Source organism: Erythrolamprus reginae, chromosome 2 (assembly GCF_031021105.1).
Source record: "Erythrolamprus reginae isolate rEryReg1 chromosome 2, rEryReg1.hap1, whole genome shotgun sequence".
In the NCBI taxonomy this organism is placed as follows: Eukaryota; Metazoa; Chordata; class Lepidosauria; order Squamata; family Dipsadidae; genus Erythrolamprus; species Erythrolamprus reginae.
Genome location: NC_091951.1, coordinates 276518748 through 276541249, shown reverse-complemented (window position 1 = coordinate 276541249; position 22502 = coordinate 276518748). Strand labels below are relative to the sequence as shown.

Below are 22502 nucleotides of genomic sequence, written 5' to 3'. Positions count from 1 at the left end.
TTTAAAATCTTTAGAAAAAAGAAATAGTAGACATACCTACTAATGGATTTTTTCTGATGTCTAGAACCACCAATGTTCTGTTAGATTTAAATGAATCCAAAAGTGATTTTGCCCCTTCACTGCTAATTCCACATTGCTGCAAATCAAGTGCTTGAAAATAGAGAGCTGACATTAATACACCACATGGTCTATGAATATTTAAGCACCAATGTCTATAAAACAAATAGATTATTTCTGCATCATCTATCAACACATAATTATTATTCAAAGAAAAAATAAACTACTTTAATACTATAATCTGCAATCTCCATCACATCAATAATAATTTGTCAGTTTCATGGTTGTGTATAACTTTCACATAGCATTATTTGATAATAGCTTCCTGATTAATTTTATTTAAGGCTCTCTGAAGACGGATGATGCACTCTTTATAATGATACAAGCCAGAATGGTCAGTATTGACCTCACTTGGATTTTATGATAGTACATAGGTTAAAGCACTGACAAGAACTCACTATATTTTTCCATTTCACAAACAATAGAAACACAGCAATTTCACCAAGGGTAGTGTAAGAACAGATACTAAAAAACACACCAGAGCTTCAAGTATATCAATAGTGCCATCAGTTGGCAATGTGTAACGTTGGAGACATTACTTTCCATTCATGTCTTCTTGTAACAGTACATAAATCCACTATGTGCATAAAGTCTTTTCAATTTGTAGTCTTCAACACATAACACATAGGTCACTTGCAGGTGAGGATAAACCTTTTATAATTCAGCTTTTACACAAAACACAAAAATAAATACATTCAGAACTAAATCTACAAAACATACCTTTTAACCACAGATCTTCTGCAAGGCAATCGGCTAAAACAGCAGCCCCTCGATCACCTATAAGGGCATTGCAATTGAGAGTGATGCGTCTCAAGCCGGCCATACAATCAAAATCAGGTCTCCTATAGCGGAGACTTTCAGCCCAAGCTTCACCGTGTCTTTGCATTGCCTGATGCTGTAAAAGACCATAATAAACATAGCTATTGAAAAGGTGAGTTAGAGGTTCAGTAGCTTTTTAGGGGGGGGGAAATGAAATTGAAATATGAGTTATTAAAAACATATAAAATATTTTATTTCAAATTATTTGCTCTGAAAATAGAGTTTTATCTTATATGAATTTTACCCTATTATTAACTTGAGAAAGATAGTGTTTATAAATACATTCATAAACTATGCAATCCTATACCACATCCTCAGAAGAAAATATAATTTGGCTAATAGACTCATTGACGAAAAAAAGACTGCAGTGTAAGACTATATTGTCGGCATAAGCATTTTATAACCTCCATAAGTACTATTTATTTTTTAAATGTTTTGTTGTCCAGAAATAAATGTTGCAATTCTAAATACTTTAAATCAACTCTTCCCAATCCAGTATCCTCCATATTTTTGGGATTGTTTTGGATATATTTCATTATAACTATCATTCAAAATGATTGTAATGCATGAGGAGTGTTGGCTGAAAGAGAGTATGGGAAAATCTGTTGAATTAAAAAGCATGCAGATAAAGCGAAATGTAGCATACATCTACAAACAAGCTAAAACTTATATAAACAAGGCACAAAAAGGAAGGAGAATATAGGACAAGACAAACAAACAAACAAATGAACAAATCTGAAAATTTAAGAATTGATTCAACAACAGAGCCGGGGTGGCGCAGCAGGTAGAGTGCTGTACTGCAGGCCACTGAAGCTGACTGTAGATCTGTAGGTCAGCGGTTCAAATCTCATCACCTTCCATCCTTCCGAGTTGGGTAAAATGAGGACCCGGATTGTGGGGGCAATATGCTGGCTCCGTTAAAAAGTGCTATTGCTAACATGCTGAGTCATGTCAACGCCCTGAGTCTAAGGAGAAGGGCGACATAAAAATCAAATAAACAAACAAACAGCTTAGAATGGAAACAGTCTCCACATTAGGCCCAGATTCACTGCTTTTTAAAAATTTCTAACCAGTTCAAAGGTTCTCTAGGGAATTTACAATACATTCAAACTTATGAGCTGCAGAAAAAAAGAACTGTTAAATAGTAAACTACATTTCTTAAACATTTGGAAATAACTACAACCCACAAACATCTTAGATAAATTATTAGCATTATCTTCACAAATTGAAAGCAAGTAGAAATAGATCACTCATAGAATTGATAGAATCATATCTATCATAGAATTTTGAAATGTATGTATATAATTGAATTGAAAAATTGAAAAACTTAAAATGTTTAGTCATGCACAATTGTTGTAAAAGAAGGAAATTGTATAAAATTCTGTGTTTGTTTTTAACTTTAAAAATATTCAATAAAAAATATTTTTGAAAAAAGAAATAGATCACTCAAATAGTAGAGGTGGTCCTTGACTTACAACCATTTGTTTAACAATAGTTCAAAGTTATGTTGACCTTGGAAGTGATTTAAGACCTTTCTTCAAGTTACAACTTCATACCACTCCATCAATAGGTACTTTCCATTCAAGAGTTTGACAACCAGTTCACATTTACAATGGACACAGTGTCTTATGGTCACATGATCATAATTTGCAACCTTCCTAGCTGTCTTCCGACAAGCAAAGTCAATTGGGAAAGATAGATTCACTTAATGATCTCATGATTCACTTAATAATTCTGTTATTCGATTTACCACAATAAAATGGTTGTAAAACTGAGTCATCCCATGATGACTCATTTTATAACCATACTGACTTACAATTAGAAAAATGTAACTTCTTGTTTGAATTGTGGTTGCAAGCCAAGAACTACCTGTAATCAAACGTTAAATGAGTTTTATAAAAGTTTTTTTTTACTTTCAGAATGCTGGCCATATGTTCTGCACCTCGCCAGGTTAAACTGCATCCTGTAAAATCTATAGATTTGATGCAAGACGAATTCTTCACACTCTGACAAATTACTGAAAACAAACAAACTCTATTATTCATCTTAAATGTATTTTTTTAAAGTAAAATGATAGTACTTCATTTAAAGACTCTAATGATTCACTTTTGCTGGTGGAACAGTCTTCTATCGCTGGAAGAGGGAAACTCCCTCTTTCAGTATCCCACCCTGCCTAGAAGAATGGGTGGTAGTACAAGTGGAAAAACATATTTCTAAATAAAAACATTACATTTGGCTTACACTTATAATCTCAGATTTAGCTACTTACATTTCATATCATATAGCAAACTGGAATTTTAAAAATCCTATTGACAAGCAAACTGGAATTTTAAAAATCCTATTGACAAGCAACTTTTGTTATTGCATGTAAAAAATGAATGTGATTTATATGAGCCACATATGCCAAACAACATGCATAACATGCAATATGAGGAATTAAAGCATCACTTCTACAATCAGCATGTCTCTTTTTATTCCCTACAAAACAATATTTCTCCATCCCTTAAAAAAGTTAGTATATAGCAGTTACTCAGATGTATATGGCAAATATAGGTGGCAAATCTGTTACTAAAATTAAGCTTACAAAACAGAAAAAGCAAAACTTACTTTCCAAGCCTCCATCACCTATTGGTGAGTGGGCTAAAGATAGTCTCTCCAAAGATGATGTATCAGCCAACCCCTTAAAAAAAAGAAAATTAATACTTTTTTTAAGCAAGTACATCTTGAAATCAAAAATATGTTGCAATTTAATGATCTTACTTTTGTCAATAATATTAAATCCTTTTCTCTCAAAAGCAACCCATGTAGTTCTAGATTTCCCAGGGCCTTTGATACCATCAAACAACCTTTGATAGCTTTACACAATTGTCCAGTTAAGTCTTTGGATCGAATGGCTGGAATTCTTCTTCTTATACCTGTTCCATGTTTTTCAAAACCTAGCAAACAAAAATAGCTTAAATATCAGTAAACAGAAAATTAATATATACAAGAACATCTTTAATATTAGTAAACACACGATGTGTCAAGAGACAAACTATTCATATAGTATATTAACTGTGTGCCACCTGTTAACTTTATAATTAGATCAGTTTTCCTCTGTATTAGATAATGCTAATAAAGACTTTTCATATTAAGTAGAAGTCAAAAAGACATTGTTCTCCAAATTTAGATAACATAAAGACTAAGAACAAATTCCAGCTGAAATGTTGAATAGAGGAATTATGCAGTTACAAAAGAAATTCAATTAGAAAATGAAAAACAAAAGAAACAACCACATTGTTAAGCTGAATTGTTATTTTTTTAAAAACCAAGATGATACTTAATATGTTTTAATATCACCTAGGAAAGCTCTGAGAAGTCTTGTTAAATTCTACATTTGTGATAAAAATTGATATTTTTTCAAGTGTTAAGGATAGAGTAGCATAATAAAAGGCTAATTACCTGAATCCCCAGGGCCCTGATGGTGACAGCTCTTTATTGCAATAAAAGTTAAAGTCTTGTTATGTCTGACTGCACGTAGTAGAGGTATCCAATCAGCAGCTTTAATACGATCCGCATTGATATCAAGAATATTATAAAGTTTTTTGGCTTTCACTGATGTTAAAGGGGCACAGCCTTCTAAAGCACAGAGCTGCTCATAATGAGCATAAAAATCCATACTGGACTGTCTCCTTACTTTGACAGAATGAATCATTTTCAGTTACGTACCAGAGCTATAAAAAGAAAAAAAAATGAGAATTCTGTTAAAAGCTATACATAATCTAACCAATGAAAATTCATCAAAACTATAACCCTACTGTGCCTATTTTTTCTTTCAAGATCAAATCCCAGATTGTAAAGAGGACTTGGTTTCCAATTCTATGTTCCTGCAGAAGCCAATATACATTCTATCTTGTAGAATGAATTTAATTACTGATAATCTCAATGGATAGATATCTGAAATAAAAGCAAAATAGATTATAAATACAGAATCTACTCTCAATTTTCTTTGGGAAATCCTATATTTAACTAGTTGTTACTCTTTATCTTTAAATACAATAATTTAATGAATAGGTATACATATATAAAAGATGTTTTAAAAACTGAATACAGTGGTACCTCTACTTAAGAACTTAATTCGTTCAATGACCAGGTTCTTAAGTAAAAAAGTTTGTAAGTAGAAGCAATTTTTCCCATAGGAATCAATGTAAAAGCAAATAATGTGTGCAAACCCATTAGGAAAGAAATAAAAGCTTGGAATTTGGGTGGGAGGAGGAGGAGGAAGAAGAGGACAGTCGCTGCGGAAGGAAGGTGAGGTGAGGAGAATCAAAAAAATCCAAAACTTTATGGCTTTAAAAAAAAAAGAGGGACTCTGAGGCGGCGAGGAGGAGCACGTGCCTCCCATACACCCAGCGCGAGGCTGCCTTCCATACACTATGCCAAAGAGAGAAACCCAGGCGAGCGAGAGGGGGAGCACCACCTAAAGGCTCATCTGGCAGCCCAGAAAAGCCTGAGATGGCCAGGATTAAAGGGGGATTTGTAGGAAACTGGCCAGGCTTTCATGCCACTCTCAAATTTCCTGGGAAATTTTTCCGGGCCCGGGTTCTTAAGTAAAAAATGGTTCTTAAGAAGAGGCAAAAAATATCTTGAACACCTGTTTCTTATCTAGAAAAATTCTTAAGTAGAGGTGTTCTTAAGTAGATACCACTGTATTCAATTTTTTTAAAAGTAATCATTTCAAAAGACAAACTAAAATGATATATGGAAAGGTGATTTCTAAATGTATAGAAATGCTTGAACAGGGGGTTGGACTAATTCACCTTCTAACTCTGTTATTCTATTAAATTTTTCTGTACAGTATTTAGTTTTTACATAATGGATTATTTTTAGAAATTTAGCCTGAAAAGTTTAAAAAAATATCTAGGAACTATTCATTTTGGAGAAGTACAGCTATAGACTATGTAACTAGTTTCTTAAATCATTAAAAGAATAGATTCTGTATTACCATAAATATACAATGGTACCTCTACTTAAGAATGCCTCTACTTACAAACCTTTCTAGATAAGAACCGGATGTTCAAGATTTTTTTGCCTCTTCTCAAGAACCATTTTCCACTTGCAAACCCGAGCCTCCGAAACTGTAACCGGAAAAGGCAGGGAGAAGCCTCCGTGGGGCCTCTCTAGGAATCTCCTGAGAGGAAACAGGGCCGGAAAAGGCAGGGAGAAGCCTCCATGGGGCCTCTCTAGGAATCTGCTGGGAGGAAACAGAGCATCCACCCTCCCTGTGGCTTCCCCAATTGCACACATTATTTGCTTTTACATTGATTCCTATGGGAAAAATAGCTTCTTCTAACTTGTCTACTTAAGAACCTGGTCAGAGAATGAATTAAGTTCATAAGTAGAGGTAGCACTTTACAGTGATCCCTCATTTTTCGCGGGGGATGCATTCCAAGACCATCCATGAAAAATGAATTTCCATGAAGTAGAGGAAAGATATTTTTTTATGTATTTAACGAGTATTCGGACTTTTAAAACCCACCCTTTGCATTAAACAGTCATTCTATAATGTTTCTCAGCTGGAACTACATGTGATATCCTACCAGTTTCTTTAATAGAGAACAGTAGTACTGTAGAAGAATTTTATGAATTTTTAATGGATTTAATGGATTTAATGGATTTAAGCCCCCTTTGAAAACCCGTGAAATAGCGAATCCGTGAAAGATGAACCGTGAAGTAGTGAGGGATTACTGTAAATACTTTAAAAGCAGAAAGCCAATGCTTTGAAACTTGCAGCTCAGTTTTAGAATTTCTGTGTTTAACCAATCAATTATGTTTTCTTTTTGCAGTTTTTAAAGTATAATTTTAGAAATTTATTATGACTATGGTTATTAATTTTGAACTATTATCAATACTGTGATACACACCTATGCATTTTCTTCTGTAAGTTCATTTTACATTTAAACGAAAAATTAAATCTTTCCAATTAATTTGTAAGCAGATAATAAAGCAAATACAAGTGTTCCTGGATTATTAACCATCAAAAATCAACTTTTTACTTTAAAACTGATACCACTTCTTTAAATGTACCATTTCTTTCTAAAGGTTGTAATATGTTCATTTTGTTGTGAGCCGCCCCGATTCTTCGGAGATGGGCGGCATACAAATCTAATAAATTATTATTATTAAATTATTATTACTGTATTATTTATCTCTTTTAAAGATACTGCTTTGCCCAATAAAAATACAAGGTATTTATATATCTTATTATAAAATCTAATATACTGTATATGACATTTTATCCCCTTAGTTTATAAAGTTATCAAAAAGAAAATGTTTACTATTTGTTAAATAATGCAAAACAAATTATACAAATTCTGTATAAAGAAAAAAATCTGGAATCTAACCAAACTATATTCCTTAACTACAACATGTACTGGCCTAGAAATCATGACTGGATTCTAGGTGTTTGGACATATTTTTTCAGTCCAACCAAGTTCAAAAGGGTAGTTGCAAAGAAAATAGAAGGCAGAAGTTTTAAATATGTTCTAATACATACATACATATACATACAGACATACACACACATGTAATATACAGTGGTACCTCAAGATACGAACCCCTCGTCTTACGAACAATTCGTGATACGAACCCGGGGTTCAGAAAAAATTTGCCTCTTCTTACGAACTTTTTTCAAGTTACGAACGCCAAACCCGAACTTCCGGGTTCGGCATTGGGAGGCTCCTGGGAAGCCCCCGGGCTGTTTTAAAAGGTGACCGCCGGGCTGGGGGGCTTCCCAGCAACCTCCCGAATCCCGAACTTTTGCCGAACTTCCAGGTTCGGGGTTCGGGGGGGTGCTGGGAAGCCCCCCAGCCCGGCGGTCACCTTTTAAAACAGCCGGGCGGCTTCTCAGGAGCCTCCCAACGCCGAACGCGGAAGTTCGGGTTTGGCGTTTGGCTTCCGGAGGCTCCTGGGAAGCCCCCCGGCTGTTTTAAAAGGTCACAGCCAGGCTGGGGCGCTTGCCAGCAGCCCCGACTCCCTGCCGCTCGCCCATGGCCGGCAGAAGATCGCTCTTGCCCGGCTTCCGCGCGAGGCATCAGGTCAGCATTCTGTGGGGCGGGCGGCGGGGAAGCCGGCGGCTGTGGCAGCTGCTGCAGGAGGCTTTCCCCCTCCTCGTCCGCCGCCCGCCCGCCCAGAATGCTGACCTGATGCCTCGCGGGGAAGCCGGGCAAGAGCGATCTTCTGCCGGCCATGGGCGAGCTACAATAAGCTTCCACGCCCTCGCCCGTGCCTGGCGGGAGGTGAAGAGTGCTTTGCCCAGTGCAAAGTTGACAGCAAGCAGCTCCGCAGTCCCCAAAGGAGGCTTAACCCCGCCCCTCTGTCCCACCCCTCGCCCGTATCCGGCATAACTTCCTCCTGCCTATCCCCGCTCTTCTGCCGGCCACGGGCGAGGGGTGGGACAGAGGGGTGGGGTTAAGCCTCCTTTCGGGACTGCGGAGCTGCTTGCTGTCAACTTTGCACTGGGCAAAGCACTCTTCAGCTCCCGCCAGGCACGGGCGAAAGGCGAGGAAGCCTATTGTAGCAGCTGCCACAGCGGAGACATTTGGGGTTTTGGCTGGGGGGGGGAGGGGAAGGCAGGAGGTCCGGCCCTTCATTTGCCCTCCCAGCAAAAGACAAAGCCGCACAGCTCCGCATCGCCGAAGGAGGCTTAACCCCACCCCTCTGTCCCACCCCTCGGCCGTGGCCGGCAGAAGAGCGGGGATAGGCAGGAGGAAGTTATGCCGGATACGGCCGAGGGGTGGGACAGAGTGGTGGGGTTAAGCCTCCTTCGGCGATGCGGAGCTGCGCGGCTTTGCCTTTTGCTGGGAGGGCAAATGAAGGGCCGGACCTCCTGCCTTCCCCTCCCTCCCCAGCCAAAACCCCAAATGTCTCCGCTGTGGCAGCTGCTACAATAGGCTTCCTCGCCTTTCGCCTGTTTCAGCTTTCCATCCATCCACGTCACTTCGCCGCTAAATCGTATGGCAGCAAACAATCTTTGGGGTTTTCGCTGGGGGGAGAAGTAGGACCTTCCTAACTTCCTCCCCCCCCCCAGCGAAAACCCCAAAGATTGTTTGCTGCCACACGATTTAGCGGCGAAGTGACGTGAAGGGATGGAAAGCTGAAACCGAGCTGTTTCAGCTTTCCATCCATCCACGTCACTTTGCTGCTAAATCGTATGGCAGCAAACAATCTTTGGGGTTTTCGCTGGGGGGAGAAGTAGGACCTTCCTAACTTCCTCCCCCCCCCCAGCGAAAACCCCAAAGATTGTTTGCTGCCACACGATTTAGCGGCGAAGTGACGTGAAGGGATGGAAAGCTGAAACCGAGCTGTTTCAGCTTTCCATCCATCCACGTCACTTTGCTGCTAAATCGTATGGCAGCAAACAATCTTTGGGGTTTTCGCTGGGGGGAGAAGTAGGACCTTCCTAACTTCCTCCCCCCCCCAGAGAAAACCCCAAAGATTGTTTGCTGCCACACGATTTAGCGGCGAAGTGACGTGAAGGGATGGAAAGCTGAAACCGAGCTGTTTCAGCTTTCCATCCATCCACGTCACTTTGCTGCTAAATCGTATGGCAGCAAACAATCTTTGGGGTTTTCGCTGGGGGGAGAAGTAGGACCTTCCTAACTTCCTCCCCCCCCCCCAGCGAAAACCCCAAAGATTGTTTGCTGCCACACGATTTAGCGGCGAAGTGACGTGAAGGGATGGAAAGCTGAAACCGAGCTGTTTCAGCTTTCCATCCATCCACGTCACTTTGCTGCTAAATCGTATGGCAGCAAACAATCTTTGGGGTTTTCGCTGGGGGGAGAAGTAGGACCTTCCTAACTTCCTCCCCCCCCCCAGCGAAAACCCCAAAGATTGTTTGCTGCCACACGATTTAGCGGCGAAGTGACGTGAAGGGATGGAAAGCTGAAACCGAGCTGTTTCAGCTTTCCATCCATCCACGTCACTTTGCTGCTAAATCGTATGGCAGCAAACAATCTTTGGGGTTTTCGCTGGGGGGAGAGGTAGGACCTTCCTAACTTCCTCCCCCCCCAGCGAAAACCCCAAAGATTGTGCCTTTCTTTGTTGCGCTTCCACCAGCATGGCCTGGCTGGCAGCGGAAGATGTAACCGAGCTCACGGGGCTGGGCTCGGCTCCCCCTCTTACCAGCCCAGCAGGCAGCCGCCATGGAAGGCTCCGTTCCCTGTCGGCCACGGAGACCGGCCCCGTGGGCTCGTTTACATCTTCCGCTGCCAGCCAGGCAGCGCAACGAAGAGAGGCATTCGCTTTCCTCCCGCCGGCCCCTCAATCGGGCCGGTAGGGAACAGAATGGAACCAGCCCAGAAGCAATAGACGCAGGATCGGGCCGGCAGCAGGCGCAGGGCGAGGCAGCAGGTCTGCATCCTGGGCAGGCGGGCGGGCGGCGGGCGAGGAGGCGCGGCCGAGCGGCGACAGCGGCGGTTCTCCTCACTTCGGAGAGCTTCCTGGGCATGAAAACGCACGAATCCAACAAGAACGAAAGCCAGGAAGCTCTCCCTGGCGGAGACCGCCGGCCCCTCAATTGGGCCGCCGTGACGGGGACCACTGGCCTGCCTAGCGGGCTGGGAGGGAGGTGGAATACGGGAGGAGGAGGAAGAGGAGGAGGAGGGAGGAAGGAGAGAGAGAGAGAGGGAAGCCGCCCGGCTGTTTTTAAAGGTGACAGCCGGGCGGCAGCGTTTTTTTGCGGTTGTTTTTTTTTTGTTGCACGGATTAATTGACTTTACATTGTTTCCTATGGGAAACAATGTTTCGTCTTACGAACCTTTCGTGTTACGAACCTTTCCCTGGAACCAATTAAGTTCGTATCTTGAGGTTCCACTGTACATGGATAAAAATATAATTATCATGAGGGTCCTTGTTGGTACTCTCTGAACTTGTTTTCTTGCAGACATTTCATTACCCTAGCTAGGAAACATTATCAGAGCTATCAGTGTGAGTGGATATGGTCTTAAGAGATTCTTTGGTGTCCACCCCGACGCCCACAGACAGGCAAGTCACCAGAATATAAACTGACAGCAAACAGTTCTCCTTACTAGCACTGATGTTACCTAGTTAGAGTAATGAAAACTCTACAAGAAAACAAGCAAGTTCAGAGAACACCAAGGACCCCATTTTAATCTTGAGCTACAAATATTCTCCTTTATTGGTATCTAATTATCATCTTTATATCAGAGCTATTTAGACATTTTGCTCTTCCTAATGTTCTGCTATTGTTTATAACTGAATTGCTACCAAAGATATTTAAATCTTTTATCATTCACTATACTACCAGACATCTCTAATGCAAAGTTAGACACAGAACTAGATTTGGAGGCAGTATATAGATGTGATAAATCATTTTTCTTCTATATTGGCTATGTTTCTTTTAACAAAATCATCTTAAAATAGAAATTGAATGTTACAGCCCAAAATGTTTATTTTTAATATGATCATAATAAAAATATTTTATGAATAAAGAATCTTACTTGTGGGAAGTCAGTTTTCTAGCTGTAATAAACGTGAGAACTTTCTGCAAGTATTCCAGGTTTTCTGAAAACAAAAAATAAGGATATAAAGAGAGTGAGCTAAGTGATTAGAAAGAAAATCCAAAGAAACTGTAGCATCAACAGTGAATTATACCATGGAATATACAAACTATACAAACGTGGAGAAGGTTAGCCTATAAATCTAATTAAATAAATAAAATAAACTAGGAAGGAAAACTGGATATAATGCTGAAGGTACATGACTTAAAGAAAACATCCAAGCCCTGGGCGATGGCCCAGTGCTGTGCCGCGGCCTATTGGTAAAGTACAGGGTGAACACACAAAACAACATTTGTACAAGTGGCACACATGCATGAAACCATGACCATCAAATGTACTAAAAATTTAACAATATTATTTTAACAATACATTTTAGAGCAATTCTGTTTTTTACATTAGAAATATTAAATCTTAATTTTCATTAATCAGTTAGAAATGTAAAAACTGTTCATGTATATATGTTTTCAAAGCAACCAGGCCACCTGTCTAAATAGATGATGTTGACAAGATTATGGAAGAACTAATATCTGAGTTTAATTCTTCTCTTTTCTGACTCCCATTTATTTTGTTTTTGTTTTGTATCCACTTGACCTTGCAGACAGAATCATCTTATCTTCTAACAACTGCTCCAGATTATTTAGACATTTTAAGGAACTGTTGAGGCTAATGCCAAGAATAAACATTTACTTTTTTCCAAGGAATTGTTTGTGGAGACTCTCAGACATCCAAGTCACAGTTGTGTCAAAGATCTTTTTCAAAAGGCAACTGGACTATTTTTCCTTGAGGAAGAAAAATACATTTCACTTCTCATCCAAGAAGTTTCAAATCATTCTTCAAGTCATTAAGCTAAGAGGGAAACAAAATAACATCTTCAGGAAAAAACAAACAATCCAGCTACCTTTTGACAAAAAATCTTTTGAGGTTCCTAAGCTATTGAACAATTTAAAGATTAGACTAGCAGTTCACAATCTTTCCTTTTATATGAATATTTTATAATCAAGTGGTTTTAAGAAGTGCACATATTAAGAGTAACTATAAAACAGCATTTGGAACCATCAAAAACATCAGTGCCCCCTCAAAGCATACATGAGGCCAAAGGAATTTATATTAAAGCTATTCCTATTAAATTTATTTTTATTTATTGATTGATTGATTTTGTCCATTGCACAATGAGAGTTATATTGGGTATACATATAGTAAATATATAATTAAGGTTATAGATGGCAGAGACTATTTTAGATCACCAAATTTCACCAAGAAAAATTCCACCATATGGCATTATATTTTGTAATAACAATTTGCAATAATAATTGCAGTTTGCACCCTTTAAATTGTGCAAAAATATCCTTTTCATTTACTATACATCTTAATACTGTGTCTGTTTAAGAACTTATATGAATTTTTATCCATCCTACCATTGAGTTTAGTAGAGAACTACAGGTAAATAACAAAGCTTTCCCAGCAAAATCATTTTCCTACCAGTAATTGGCCATGTCCACCATGCACAAATTGCATATTTGGCAGCACCATAGCTTGAGGTAAAATGCTCAGAAATCATTATTTCCTACCCCCTATGTGCACTTATTGTTATGTGTGGTTTTAATATGGGCTTTAAATTATCTTTAAAAAATAAAAAAATAACTTTAAAAAATGTTTTTTTAATTTTATTTTTTTTAAGTTTTTAATATTTTTTTAAAAATATTTTTTAAATTGTTCTTTTTTATATGCTGTTCTCTTTGTTATAAGTCGTCCAGAATCCTTAGAGTTCGGCGGAATATAAATTAATATTTTTTAAAATATATTTTTAAATTGTCCTTTTTTTATATGTTGTTCTCTTTGTTGTGAGTCGCCCAGAGTCCTTAGGGAGTTGGGCGTCATATAAATTAAAGAAATAAACAAACAAATAAAATGTGCAAGAATGCCGCCCATCCACCACCCAAACTTTTAACCCGTGACGTTTAAAAGCCAAGACTAAAAGAAATAGCTCTGAGCAAATATGTTGCATACCGAACGTGGGTTTTGGGCGGCGTATAAGCAATTACAATGAAGAAATTAAAACAGCCATGAAAGCAACCGTTGCGTAGATTAAACGTTTGCCCTATGGGGCAAATCTACCTCCCTCTCTTTCCCCTCGCCTTCCTATTTTACCTTGGACCCAACCACGCACATATCCGAAGCGAAGCTCCAGGCTCAAAAGTCGGTCATTCCCCTCAGAAAAAAATGAGAGGCTCAGTGGGAAGCCAGTCGTTGAGGTGGGGGGAGGGCGGGGAGCTTTATTTATTCAGCCTCTCCCACATTAGGCACCACAGAAAAAAGGGGGCGGGTTGATACGGCCTGACAAGAAAACACAGCGGCGGAACGACGCGCGAAGGGAAGCAAAGAAAGCCAAGTCTTACATTCTCACACAAAGTCCCACCCCCCCTCCCCTTCCAACTGCCCCGCGTGCGTGCGCGCGCTCGGCCATAGCCCCACCCTCTCACCGCTTCAACCCCCGCTAACCGTTTCCTTGGTTTCTCAACCGCCTTTCCAACACAAACTTCCCTCACGTGGCCCCAGCAGCGAGCTTTCCTATTGGCCCGACGCTCGAGCAGCGGTAGTTGTCAACATCGCTCCTCTTTCTACAATTGCTTTAACGTCCTCTCTGTTTGGGCGTTTAATTTTAACGGGAATTTCGGGCAGTGCGGAGTATCGAAGATAGCGGGACGGTGGCAAAAGGTTGCCGCGCTCACTTTTTCTCCTAGTGCTCGCCCACCATACCTGCCAGCACCGTAGTCCTAGCCCGCCGTTGTTCTTAGCAATCTTCCGTGAAACACGCCCCCCCTTAAAAGGTCTTCGCGTGGTCTTTCTCCGGCTGCCCAGTGCTTCGCGCGCTGGCGCAGTTCCTGTTTTCGTTCCGACAGAAGAGAAGGGAATCTTCCCGTTCAGGGCTCCATTCCTCTTTTTCTCCTTTCTTAGGAGCGTTTCTCTCGGGATTCCGTTTAGCCGCCTTTTTAAAAAAACACCTTGAGGAAATAGGAAAAGCGTAATGCTTTTATCCTTTGCCAGGATTTGTGGACCTGAAGAATTAGTTTGAGTTGGCGGAGATTCCTCCCCGCCCGCCCATCCATCCCCTCGAGTCTCTGTCAACACAGACTTAATGGAAATGGCTGACAGGATTTGGCCCGCGAGAGAGAAAGGGGGTGCCGGAAAGGTGTAACGATGAAAAGTAAAAGCTGGTGTCCTCAAGAAAACTTGTACAGTGGTACTTCTACTTATGAACTTAATTCGTTCCGTGACCAGGTTCTTAAGTAGAAAAGTTTGTAAGAAGAAGCAATTTTTCCCATAGGAATCAATGTAAAAGCAAATAATGTGTGTGACAGGGAAGGTGGAAGCCCTGTTACTTCCCAGGATAGCTGTGGGCTATGAGCTGGAACACTAAATTGCGCTCACCGTCGCGGCTCGTAAGTTCTTGTGGGACCAGCAATTTTGCTGCACCTGTGAAGGTAGCAAAATTGCGCATGGAGCCGCAGGTAAAACCTCGCTGAAACACGGATGTGATTTTGCTACCTCCACAGATGCAGCAACAAAATCACGCTGGTCCCGCAAGAATTTACGAGCCGTGACGGTGAGCACAATTTAGCATTCCGGCTTGTAGCCTATTGCTGTCCCAGGAGATTCCTAGAGAGGCCCCATGGAGGCTTCTCCCTGCCTTTTCCATTTACAGTTTCAAAGGGTGGGGTTTGTAAGTGGAAATTGGTTCTTGAGATGAGGCAAAAAAAAATATTTAACACCTGGTTCTTATCTAGAAAAGTTTGTAAGTAGAGGCGTTTGTAGGTAGAGGTACCACTATAATAACCTCGAAAATGGCCGGGTACCGCCTTGGAAAAGATGGGAGCCTGGGTGCGGGGGAGGCGTCTAATAGGGTAGTTGATTGTAGAAAGCAGCAAGGTAAAATGCCTGGACCCAGAGCTTGTTTCGGACACTTGTAGGCGAAGAAGGTCCAGTTGATGAACCAACAATAGCTGAGGAGAGCCAGTGGGATCAGGACTGGTCCTGGAAATCCAATTTATCGGCCGCAAAGAGGGTGCCTGTTGATAGTTTCAAGCAGTGAAAGGCTGCAAAAAATTTTACTGCCACGGTGTGGGTGTGGCTTCATGTGACTGGGCAGGAGTGGCTTGCTGGCCATGTGACCAGGTGGGAGTGGCTTGACAATCATGGGACGGGTGGCTTAAAGGTCATGTGACTGGGTGGGAGTGGCTTACGACCAAGATATGTACAGTAGAACCCCGACTTACGAGACTAATTGGTTCCGGAAGGAGGTTCGTAAGTCAGAACGCTCGTATGACGAAACATTGTTTCCCATAGGAAACAATGTAAAGTCAATTAATCCGTGCAACAACAAAAAAAACCCGCTGCCGCCGAACGCGGAAGTTAGCGTTCGGCTTCAGGAGACAGCTGCGAAGCGGCGCGCGTGTTTTAAAACGTGGCAGCCGGCCTGGGGGGCTCGGGGGCTTCCCCCCGAGCCCCCCAGGCCGGCTGCGATGTTTTAAAACACCCGCGCCGCTTCGCAGCTGTCTCCTGAAGCCGAACGCGGAAGTTAGCGTTCGGCTTCAGGAGACAGCTGCGAAGCGGCGCGCGTGTTTTAAAAGGTTGCAGCCGGCCTGGGGGGCTTGCCAGCACCCCCCCGAGCCCCCCAGGCCGGCTGCAACCTTTTAAAACACGCGGGATACGAGTGCCAAGGAGCTGTCTCCTGAAGCCGAACGCGGAAGTTAGCGTTCGGCTTCAGGAGACAGCTCCTTGGCGCTTGTATCCCGAATGTGAGCTCGGGAGGCGAACAAAAATGTCGCTCCCCTCCCAGCTCTTATCTCGAGTAGCTCGTAAGTAGAGCTGCTCGTATGTCGAGGTTCCACTGTATTTGAATAGATGCTTGGACTCATTTTGGTGATTAAGTCACATTTGAATAGCCACTGTTCTGGACCTGGGCTGGGATCAGGCTGACTGCTCCAATAATAAGAGCTTTACAGGCTGGTAATTTTCAAAATAACATTTATTTTATTTTTCCTTCCACATTGGATTTCTTTATTACAGCTCCGGCACTGAAAAATGCATTCAGGTCTTATAGACTAAATTACAAAGTTATAATTCTTTCTAAATAACAAGCTGTCTACTTCAAAACATCTTATTTCTGAATCTGGTTCATGCTGTTAAAAGGCAGTTTATCATGCAATATAAACACTCACTTATTCAGAGAGATGACATAAACCACCATCTTTGTTTTCTAACACTTTGAAGAAAGCATTCATCTCTTCCGTTGAATTCTGGAAGTGATTTAATTAATTGATTGATTGATTGACACACTCTGAATAGCATATTAAAACCTCTTCCCCCCAATTTTGTCCTTTTTTTTCTGCAACCTTCTGAACTTTGGATTTAACCAAGGGCTCTCTTCTACACTCCCGTTTTTAGGAGGATTGGTTTCTGTATAAATGAGATATTTGTTTAATTTTTAGCCAAAATTTTCTAGTTTTGGGGCACGTCCACCAAAGATGATAATAGATCCCTATTTTTACATTTCCAGCAGAATGGAGTTATAGTTGGAAACATATTGGATAACCAAGTTGGTGGGAGGTGCCAGTGATAGAACATGTAGATGTTCTCTCTAAAATTAGCGGCTGCAGTTAATTTGTAATTCTTAGTCCAGATTTTGTTACATTCTGATAGGTTTCTCGTATAACCAAAGTTTTGGGCCCAAGCAACCATATTTCCTTTAACCTCTTCTTCAAGGAGATAGTATTGTGAAAGGAATTTATAAAGGTTTGAGATTATTTGTTTGTCAGGGCCAAAAATAATTTTGTCTAAAACATTCGCTTTTTGAAGACTTACTGTTGTCCTATTTTTGTTTAATTTAGATTTGATTTGAAAATATTGTAGCCAATCCAGATTGATACCTTTGAGTTGTAGAGCCTCTTTGGAGTTAGTTGGACTAACTTTGGAGTTAGTTTTCATCCAGTAGGTCCTCATATGTTATGGGTTTACCTGGGGCTAGAGCATTAGGAAGTTTCTGCCTCTATGGGGGCAAACCATCTGGGCATCTGATTCCTATCAGATGGGAAGAAAGGTTATATACTACTTGATGCAAATATGTAGCAATTATACAATTGACAATCAACGAGCTAATAAAATTTAAATTAATGACCCAGCTAGCCAACCAGGTATATGATATAATCAAATCTAATGGGACTAAGCACTATACAAAGGGACAGATTCCCGACCCTGGGCAGTGCAAATATATCAGCATGACCTCACTGTACTTTTGAAATAGAAGGAATCCAGTCAGGATTAACCCAAGGACTGCAGTCAATAAAGCACCAGACAAGCCGTGTGAAGTACCACCCAGCTTCCAGTCAGTGCACATGCCTTTTGGCAGACTAGCTTCCAAATGCTTCAAATATGAAAAAGCATATATCCTAAGAAAGATTCCAAAAATGAAAGCCCAAATAAATGAGTTTGAATCTTAAAGTCATGGACCAGAGGAACTACCAATGGAGGGGTAGGTTCCTAATGTTTTTACTGCCACTCTGTGGGCGTATCTTATTTTGGGGGTGTGACTTGATAGTCATGTGATTGGGTGGGAGTGGCTTGCCGGTCATATATTAGTTATTTCAGAGAGATGTTATTACTATTTTTGCTATTTTATACCTTAAATGAAAAGCTTTGCTTACAAAGTATGTGTTACACCATGGCAGCACAGCAACCTTCAGATGCAGAAAATGCTACATGTGCAGAAAATGCTATACTTAAAAGACAAGCAAGTCTCATACAGCATTTTTGGTTTCAGTCATGGATTCCTTAGATGAAAATATTGAGGATTGTTAAAAGATACTGTTCTTTTAACTGTCCTCAATATTTTCATCTAAAGAATAACAGTATAAAACCGTATAAAAATAATAACAGTAAAAAAAGGTTAAGCTTTCAGAAAACGCCCACTTTGGAAAGGTTTAGGCAAAAGCGAACGAAAAGTGTCAAATGCAAGCTTATTATTTTCAAGCGAAGGGACAAGAAAGCTTTTAATGCTGTTTAGAAGCTGTAGCATCCACGGTGGGCTCACTTACCTTTGCCACCTGTTCACATCGCGCTGTTTTGTAAACGCATCTCATGCATTTTTACCTTTGCACATACTCAGAAGATGGATTTGGCCTGAAATACAGGTGAAGAGCTGCTCAGCTGTGCTTCAGGGAAAGAAATAAAGGTTAATATTAATCCGGGGCAGGCAGGAAGACTTTTTTCGAAGCAGAGGATAAGGAGAAGCCAGCAGATCATAGAAAAATTTGCCAAATTTTTTTTTAAAAAAAGATGGTGGCCATGGACCAGCACCACCTTAACCGGATCCATGATGCCATGGATTCAAATTGTGGGTTGCTAACAATTTGACCATTCTGGTCCAAACCAAGAGGAACACACTCCTGTACAGCATTGACTATGAGGCCATCCGGTTGAACTCAGAACCATCCACAGAAAACAGAAAAAGTATCTGCATGCTGGGGTTTAACATTTAATGAGTTTGATGTTAAGAATATGTTCAAGGGAAGATACTGCATGTCTAACAGTGGATAATATTTTGAGGACTCAAGGTTTTTTCCCAGGCAAAATATTATTTTCTTTTTGTTTTGTAAAAAAAAAAAAAGGCTGAAGAGCTGGGAGAGAAATGGTCTTCTATAGCTTCTGGGAGACTTTGGGAATCTCCAGGTGATTTTGGGAATCTCCAGGTTCAGGGAAGTTCACAAAGTGAAACAGAAAACTACTGCTTCAGGAATCCTAGGCTTTCTGTAGAAATTGGTAACATAGGAGTCAGAATTTGTATTACATTTCCACATTTCTATGTGTGGTATTAAGTCTCATTTTCTTTATTTGTCATATCTTGTAGAATAAATGTTCAATTTCAGCCTTCACTTCATATTTCATACAGAGGGCTTTGCATATTTTCTTTCGGGGGGGGGGGATTATTTTACTTACTGTCCTGCAAGTTTGATTTTATTGTGAAGGGAAAGATGGCTAAATCCTCTAATCATTGTGCCTTTACATGAAATAGCCAGCAGATGGCACTATAGAAATTATTTCAATTTTTTTGCATTTTGAGCTTTTAATGGCAATGCAGAGTGTGAAAGCCCCATCTCATCTTCTGCCTACCGGGATAGAGGGTAAATGCCAGGTAAGATACATTCTCTCTCCAGAGAATAGGCTGGGTATTGTGTACTGCCTGCAATTTGGCAGTTCAAATCTCACCAGGCTGAAGGTTGATTCCACCCTTACGAGTTAGGTAAAATGAGGACCAAATTGTTGGGAGCAATAGGCTTACTCTGTAAGCCACTTAGGGCTGTAAAACAGTATATAAGTGCTACTGTATTGCTATTGCCAGGCTACCCTGATGCTTCTGCATCTACTCATGCTGAAGAATTATCTGTTCCAGTCATTCTCAATTCTGTTTTTTAGAGCAGTGTTTTTTAACCCGTGTGCCACGGCACACTAGTGTGCCATGAGACATGGTCAGGTGTGCTGTGGGGAAATTAAACATGGGTCCCCAAACTACCATTCCTGCCAGAATATCCCTTTTGTGTTCATTGAAACAGGCCCAGGTTTCACACTGTGAGTATAAATACATTTAGAAACTATATTATTAACTATATGTATAATATGTACTGCGTTAGAGTGTCATTTTGTGTCATTTTGGTTGGTGGGGTGCCCCGGGATTTTGTAAATGTAAAAAATGTGCCGCGGCTCAAAAAAGGTTGAAAATCACTGTTCTAGAGATTAGATTAGATATTTATATTAAAGTAGTGAAAACATTCTCTAAATATGTAAAATGTTATACTTAGTCCTTGGCCATTTCCTGATTCACTTAAATCATTCATTAAACCAGGCATCTCCAAGGTAGATAAGCCAATTAAGCTTAAAAATTCTGCCTTAAACACCTTATGGATCCTGCTGAAGTTCTATATGATTTCTTCAGCAATTTTGGAGGCAATTCTGTTATGAATGTCTGCTAGATTTTTGGAATACATGAATCTAAAAGAATATTTACAAAATGCTCCCAAATGACATCTCACTATCACACAGATCCTGGAAGTGGGCACTTTTGTTTTTTTGATAGAGCTTTAGGAGAAAAAGACATGGGTGGATTAAAATATGAATGGATTAAGGCAGGGGTGGGCTACTGCCCAGACGGGGGGGGGGGGGCAATGCAGTGGGGTAGCGAAATGGAGCTCCACCCCAAAGCACCCAATTTGCACTGAAAGATCTTGAAAGAAAATGCAGGGCATCCTGCCATGCCCACAGTGCGGTAGTAAAAAATTTGGTAGCCCTTCACTGGATTAAGCCCAGAAGTTAACCTTATCACACCGGCATGATATCATATTTAAGCCTAAAGTATGGTGATAAAAGTTTCAAAATATTTGTGATCATCAACTTTATTGGTAAGTTGATACTTACCACCAGAAAAGAAATTGTGGTATATCTGCTCATCAAAAGAACATTCCTAGAACTACTGTATTCGTGCTGAATAATTATCATTCAAACTCTAAGCTTCTCCTTTATGGGAGGGAATGCTAAGAAAATAAAGGGGCTCCAATTTTAGAGCACCCTGAAAGGAAGTAGATCATTTGAATTTTTTTTAAATTAGATTCTAGTCCAAGATTGCATTAGTCATACTTATTTTTGTTGGGACTTCATGGAAAGAAATGCACCCTTCCTGGATCTTTTATTTTTTTAACCTCTCAGGGCTATTCAATATTATCAATCATGATAGCTTTCTGGATTGTCAGCAACAATTAGAAATTGAAAATAGAAATTGAAGTACTGTACTGCTTCTTCCTGAGTAGAATATTCCATTGGGGAAGGAGGGGTTAGCTTGCCAAAGCGTTCTTTTCTTTTTCCCTTATTTTGTAACATTTCCATGAAACCATTGAGAGAGTTCATACATCATCAGTAGGCTGGTCATACACTAATATATATTATCCAGATCTTTTTAATGGCTATCCTGGATAGGGTAGAACTCTTGAACGAAAAGTTCAACAATTTGGAGGTCCCTCTCAGTTTATAAGATTAGAGTAGGATGGTGTTAGCTTATAGCATGGGAAAAGGGAATGGAATGTTGAGAGCTAATTTGCATATTGGTATGTAAATCAGCTTTTGGCAGTTGAAAGATAGAATTCTGGGGATTTCTATGCTGACTGTTGGTGAATGTGCATCATAGAGAGCAGATGTATAGAGAAATATAGCTATGCTGTCAAGTAGTTTATTTGTGTAAATATGAAACCAGTTCAATGAGAAAAAAAGAAATAAAAGCATAAGTTTATATTGGAATAATTGTATTTGTACCCAATATACACTGAAGCACGTTTCTGCTATGAAGAGTCTCTACTGTAGGAAATGAAGATCACTTAAAACATAAATCACATAGAAATCCAATAGACGGGGAGGCAGAGGCCATAACTAAAAGTACCACTTATGACTGGTATTTCAGTTGTCATTTTCCTGGAGAAAGAGACCTTCACAATATTGATCTACCCCTTTGGCACATCCTATATAAATTACTGTAATGCAGTCTACATGAAGCTGCGTTTGAAGACTGTTCAGAAATTTCCAACTGGTACAAAATACAGCAATATCTTTGTTGAGTAAGAGCTACTTTCCCCCTCCAACCCTTTAGGCTTTGAAATAGTGACCAATAGGTTTCCAGGTACTATTCAATTTACTGATTTCAACCTGTAAAGCCCTCCATAGTTTGACATTCAGAGTATCTGCTTCAGATGGTATCTACACATCCCACAGTGGCAATATTGAAAAATTTGAGGAAAAGGTGTCAAAAACCAATGCTTTTTAGTGGCGGTCCTAAATCTGGAGCCGTTCTGCCAGTACTTAGATAAATGGTGAAAAAAGTATGTTTAAATGAAATTGTTAAGAGGCACCTATAATAGTATAATTTTGGTACATTATTTTAATTTCATGTTATGTAATTTCATGTTATGTTTT

The 22502-nt window shown here is 40.2% G+C and overlaps 1 protein-coding gene across 5 annotated transcripts in view; it reads right to left on the bottom strand.

Moving 5' to 3' along the window:
• CEP78 (centrosomal protein 78) overlaps positions 1-14606 on the bottom strand; it is a 37076-nt gene extending 22470 nt beyond the window's left edge. Inside the window, exons 1-9 of one of the 5 annotated variants that reach the window (XM_070742716.1) lie at positions 14253-14606; positions 12183-12341; positions 11436-11499; positions 4378-4649; positions 3697-3872; positions 3544-3616; positions 2850-2953; positions 838-1012; positions 37-150 (exon numbers count right to left, since the gene is read on the bottom strand). In XM_070742716.1, coding sequence (XP_070598817.1) covers positions 37-150; positions 838-1012; positions 2850-2953; positions 3544-3616; positions 3697-3872; positions 4378-4630 — 895 coding nt within the window. In that variant the 5' untranslated portion in view covers positions 4631-4649; positions 11436-11499; positions 12183-12341; positions 14253-14606. Of the gene's footprint in view, positions 1-36; positions 151-837; positions 1013-2849; positions 2954-3543; positions 3617-3696; positions 3873-4377; positions 4650-11435; positions 11500-12182; positions 12342-13643; positions 14002-14252 lie in introns of those variants that run through there. The other 4 variants (XM_070742712.1, XM_070742713.1, XM_070742715.1 and 1 more) reach the window with 4 other exon arrangements.
• Positions 14607-22502: the final 7896 nt, after the last annotated feature.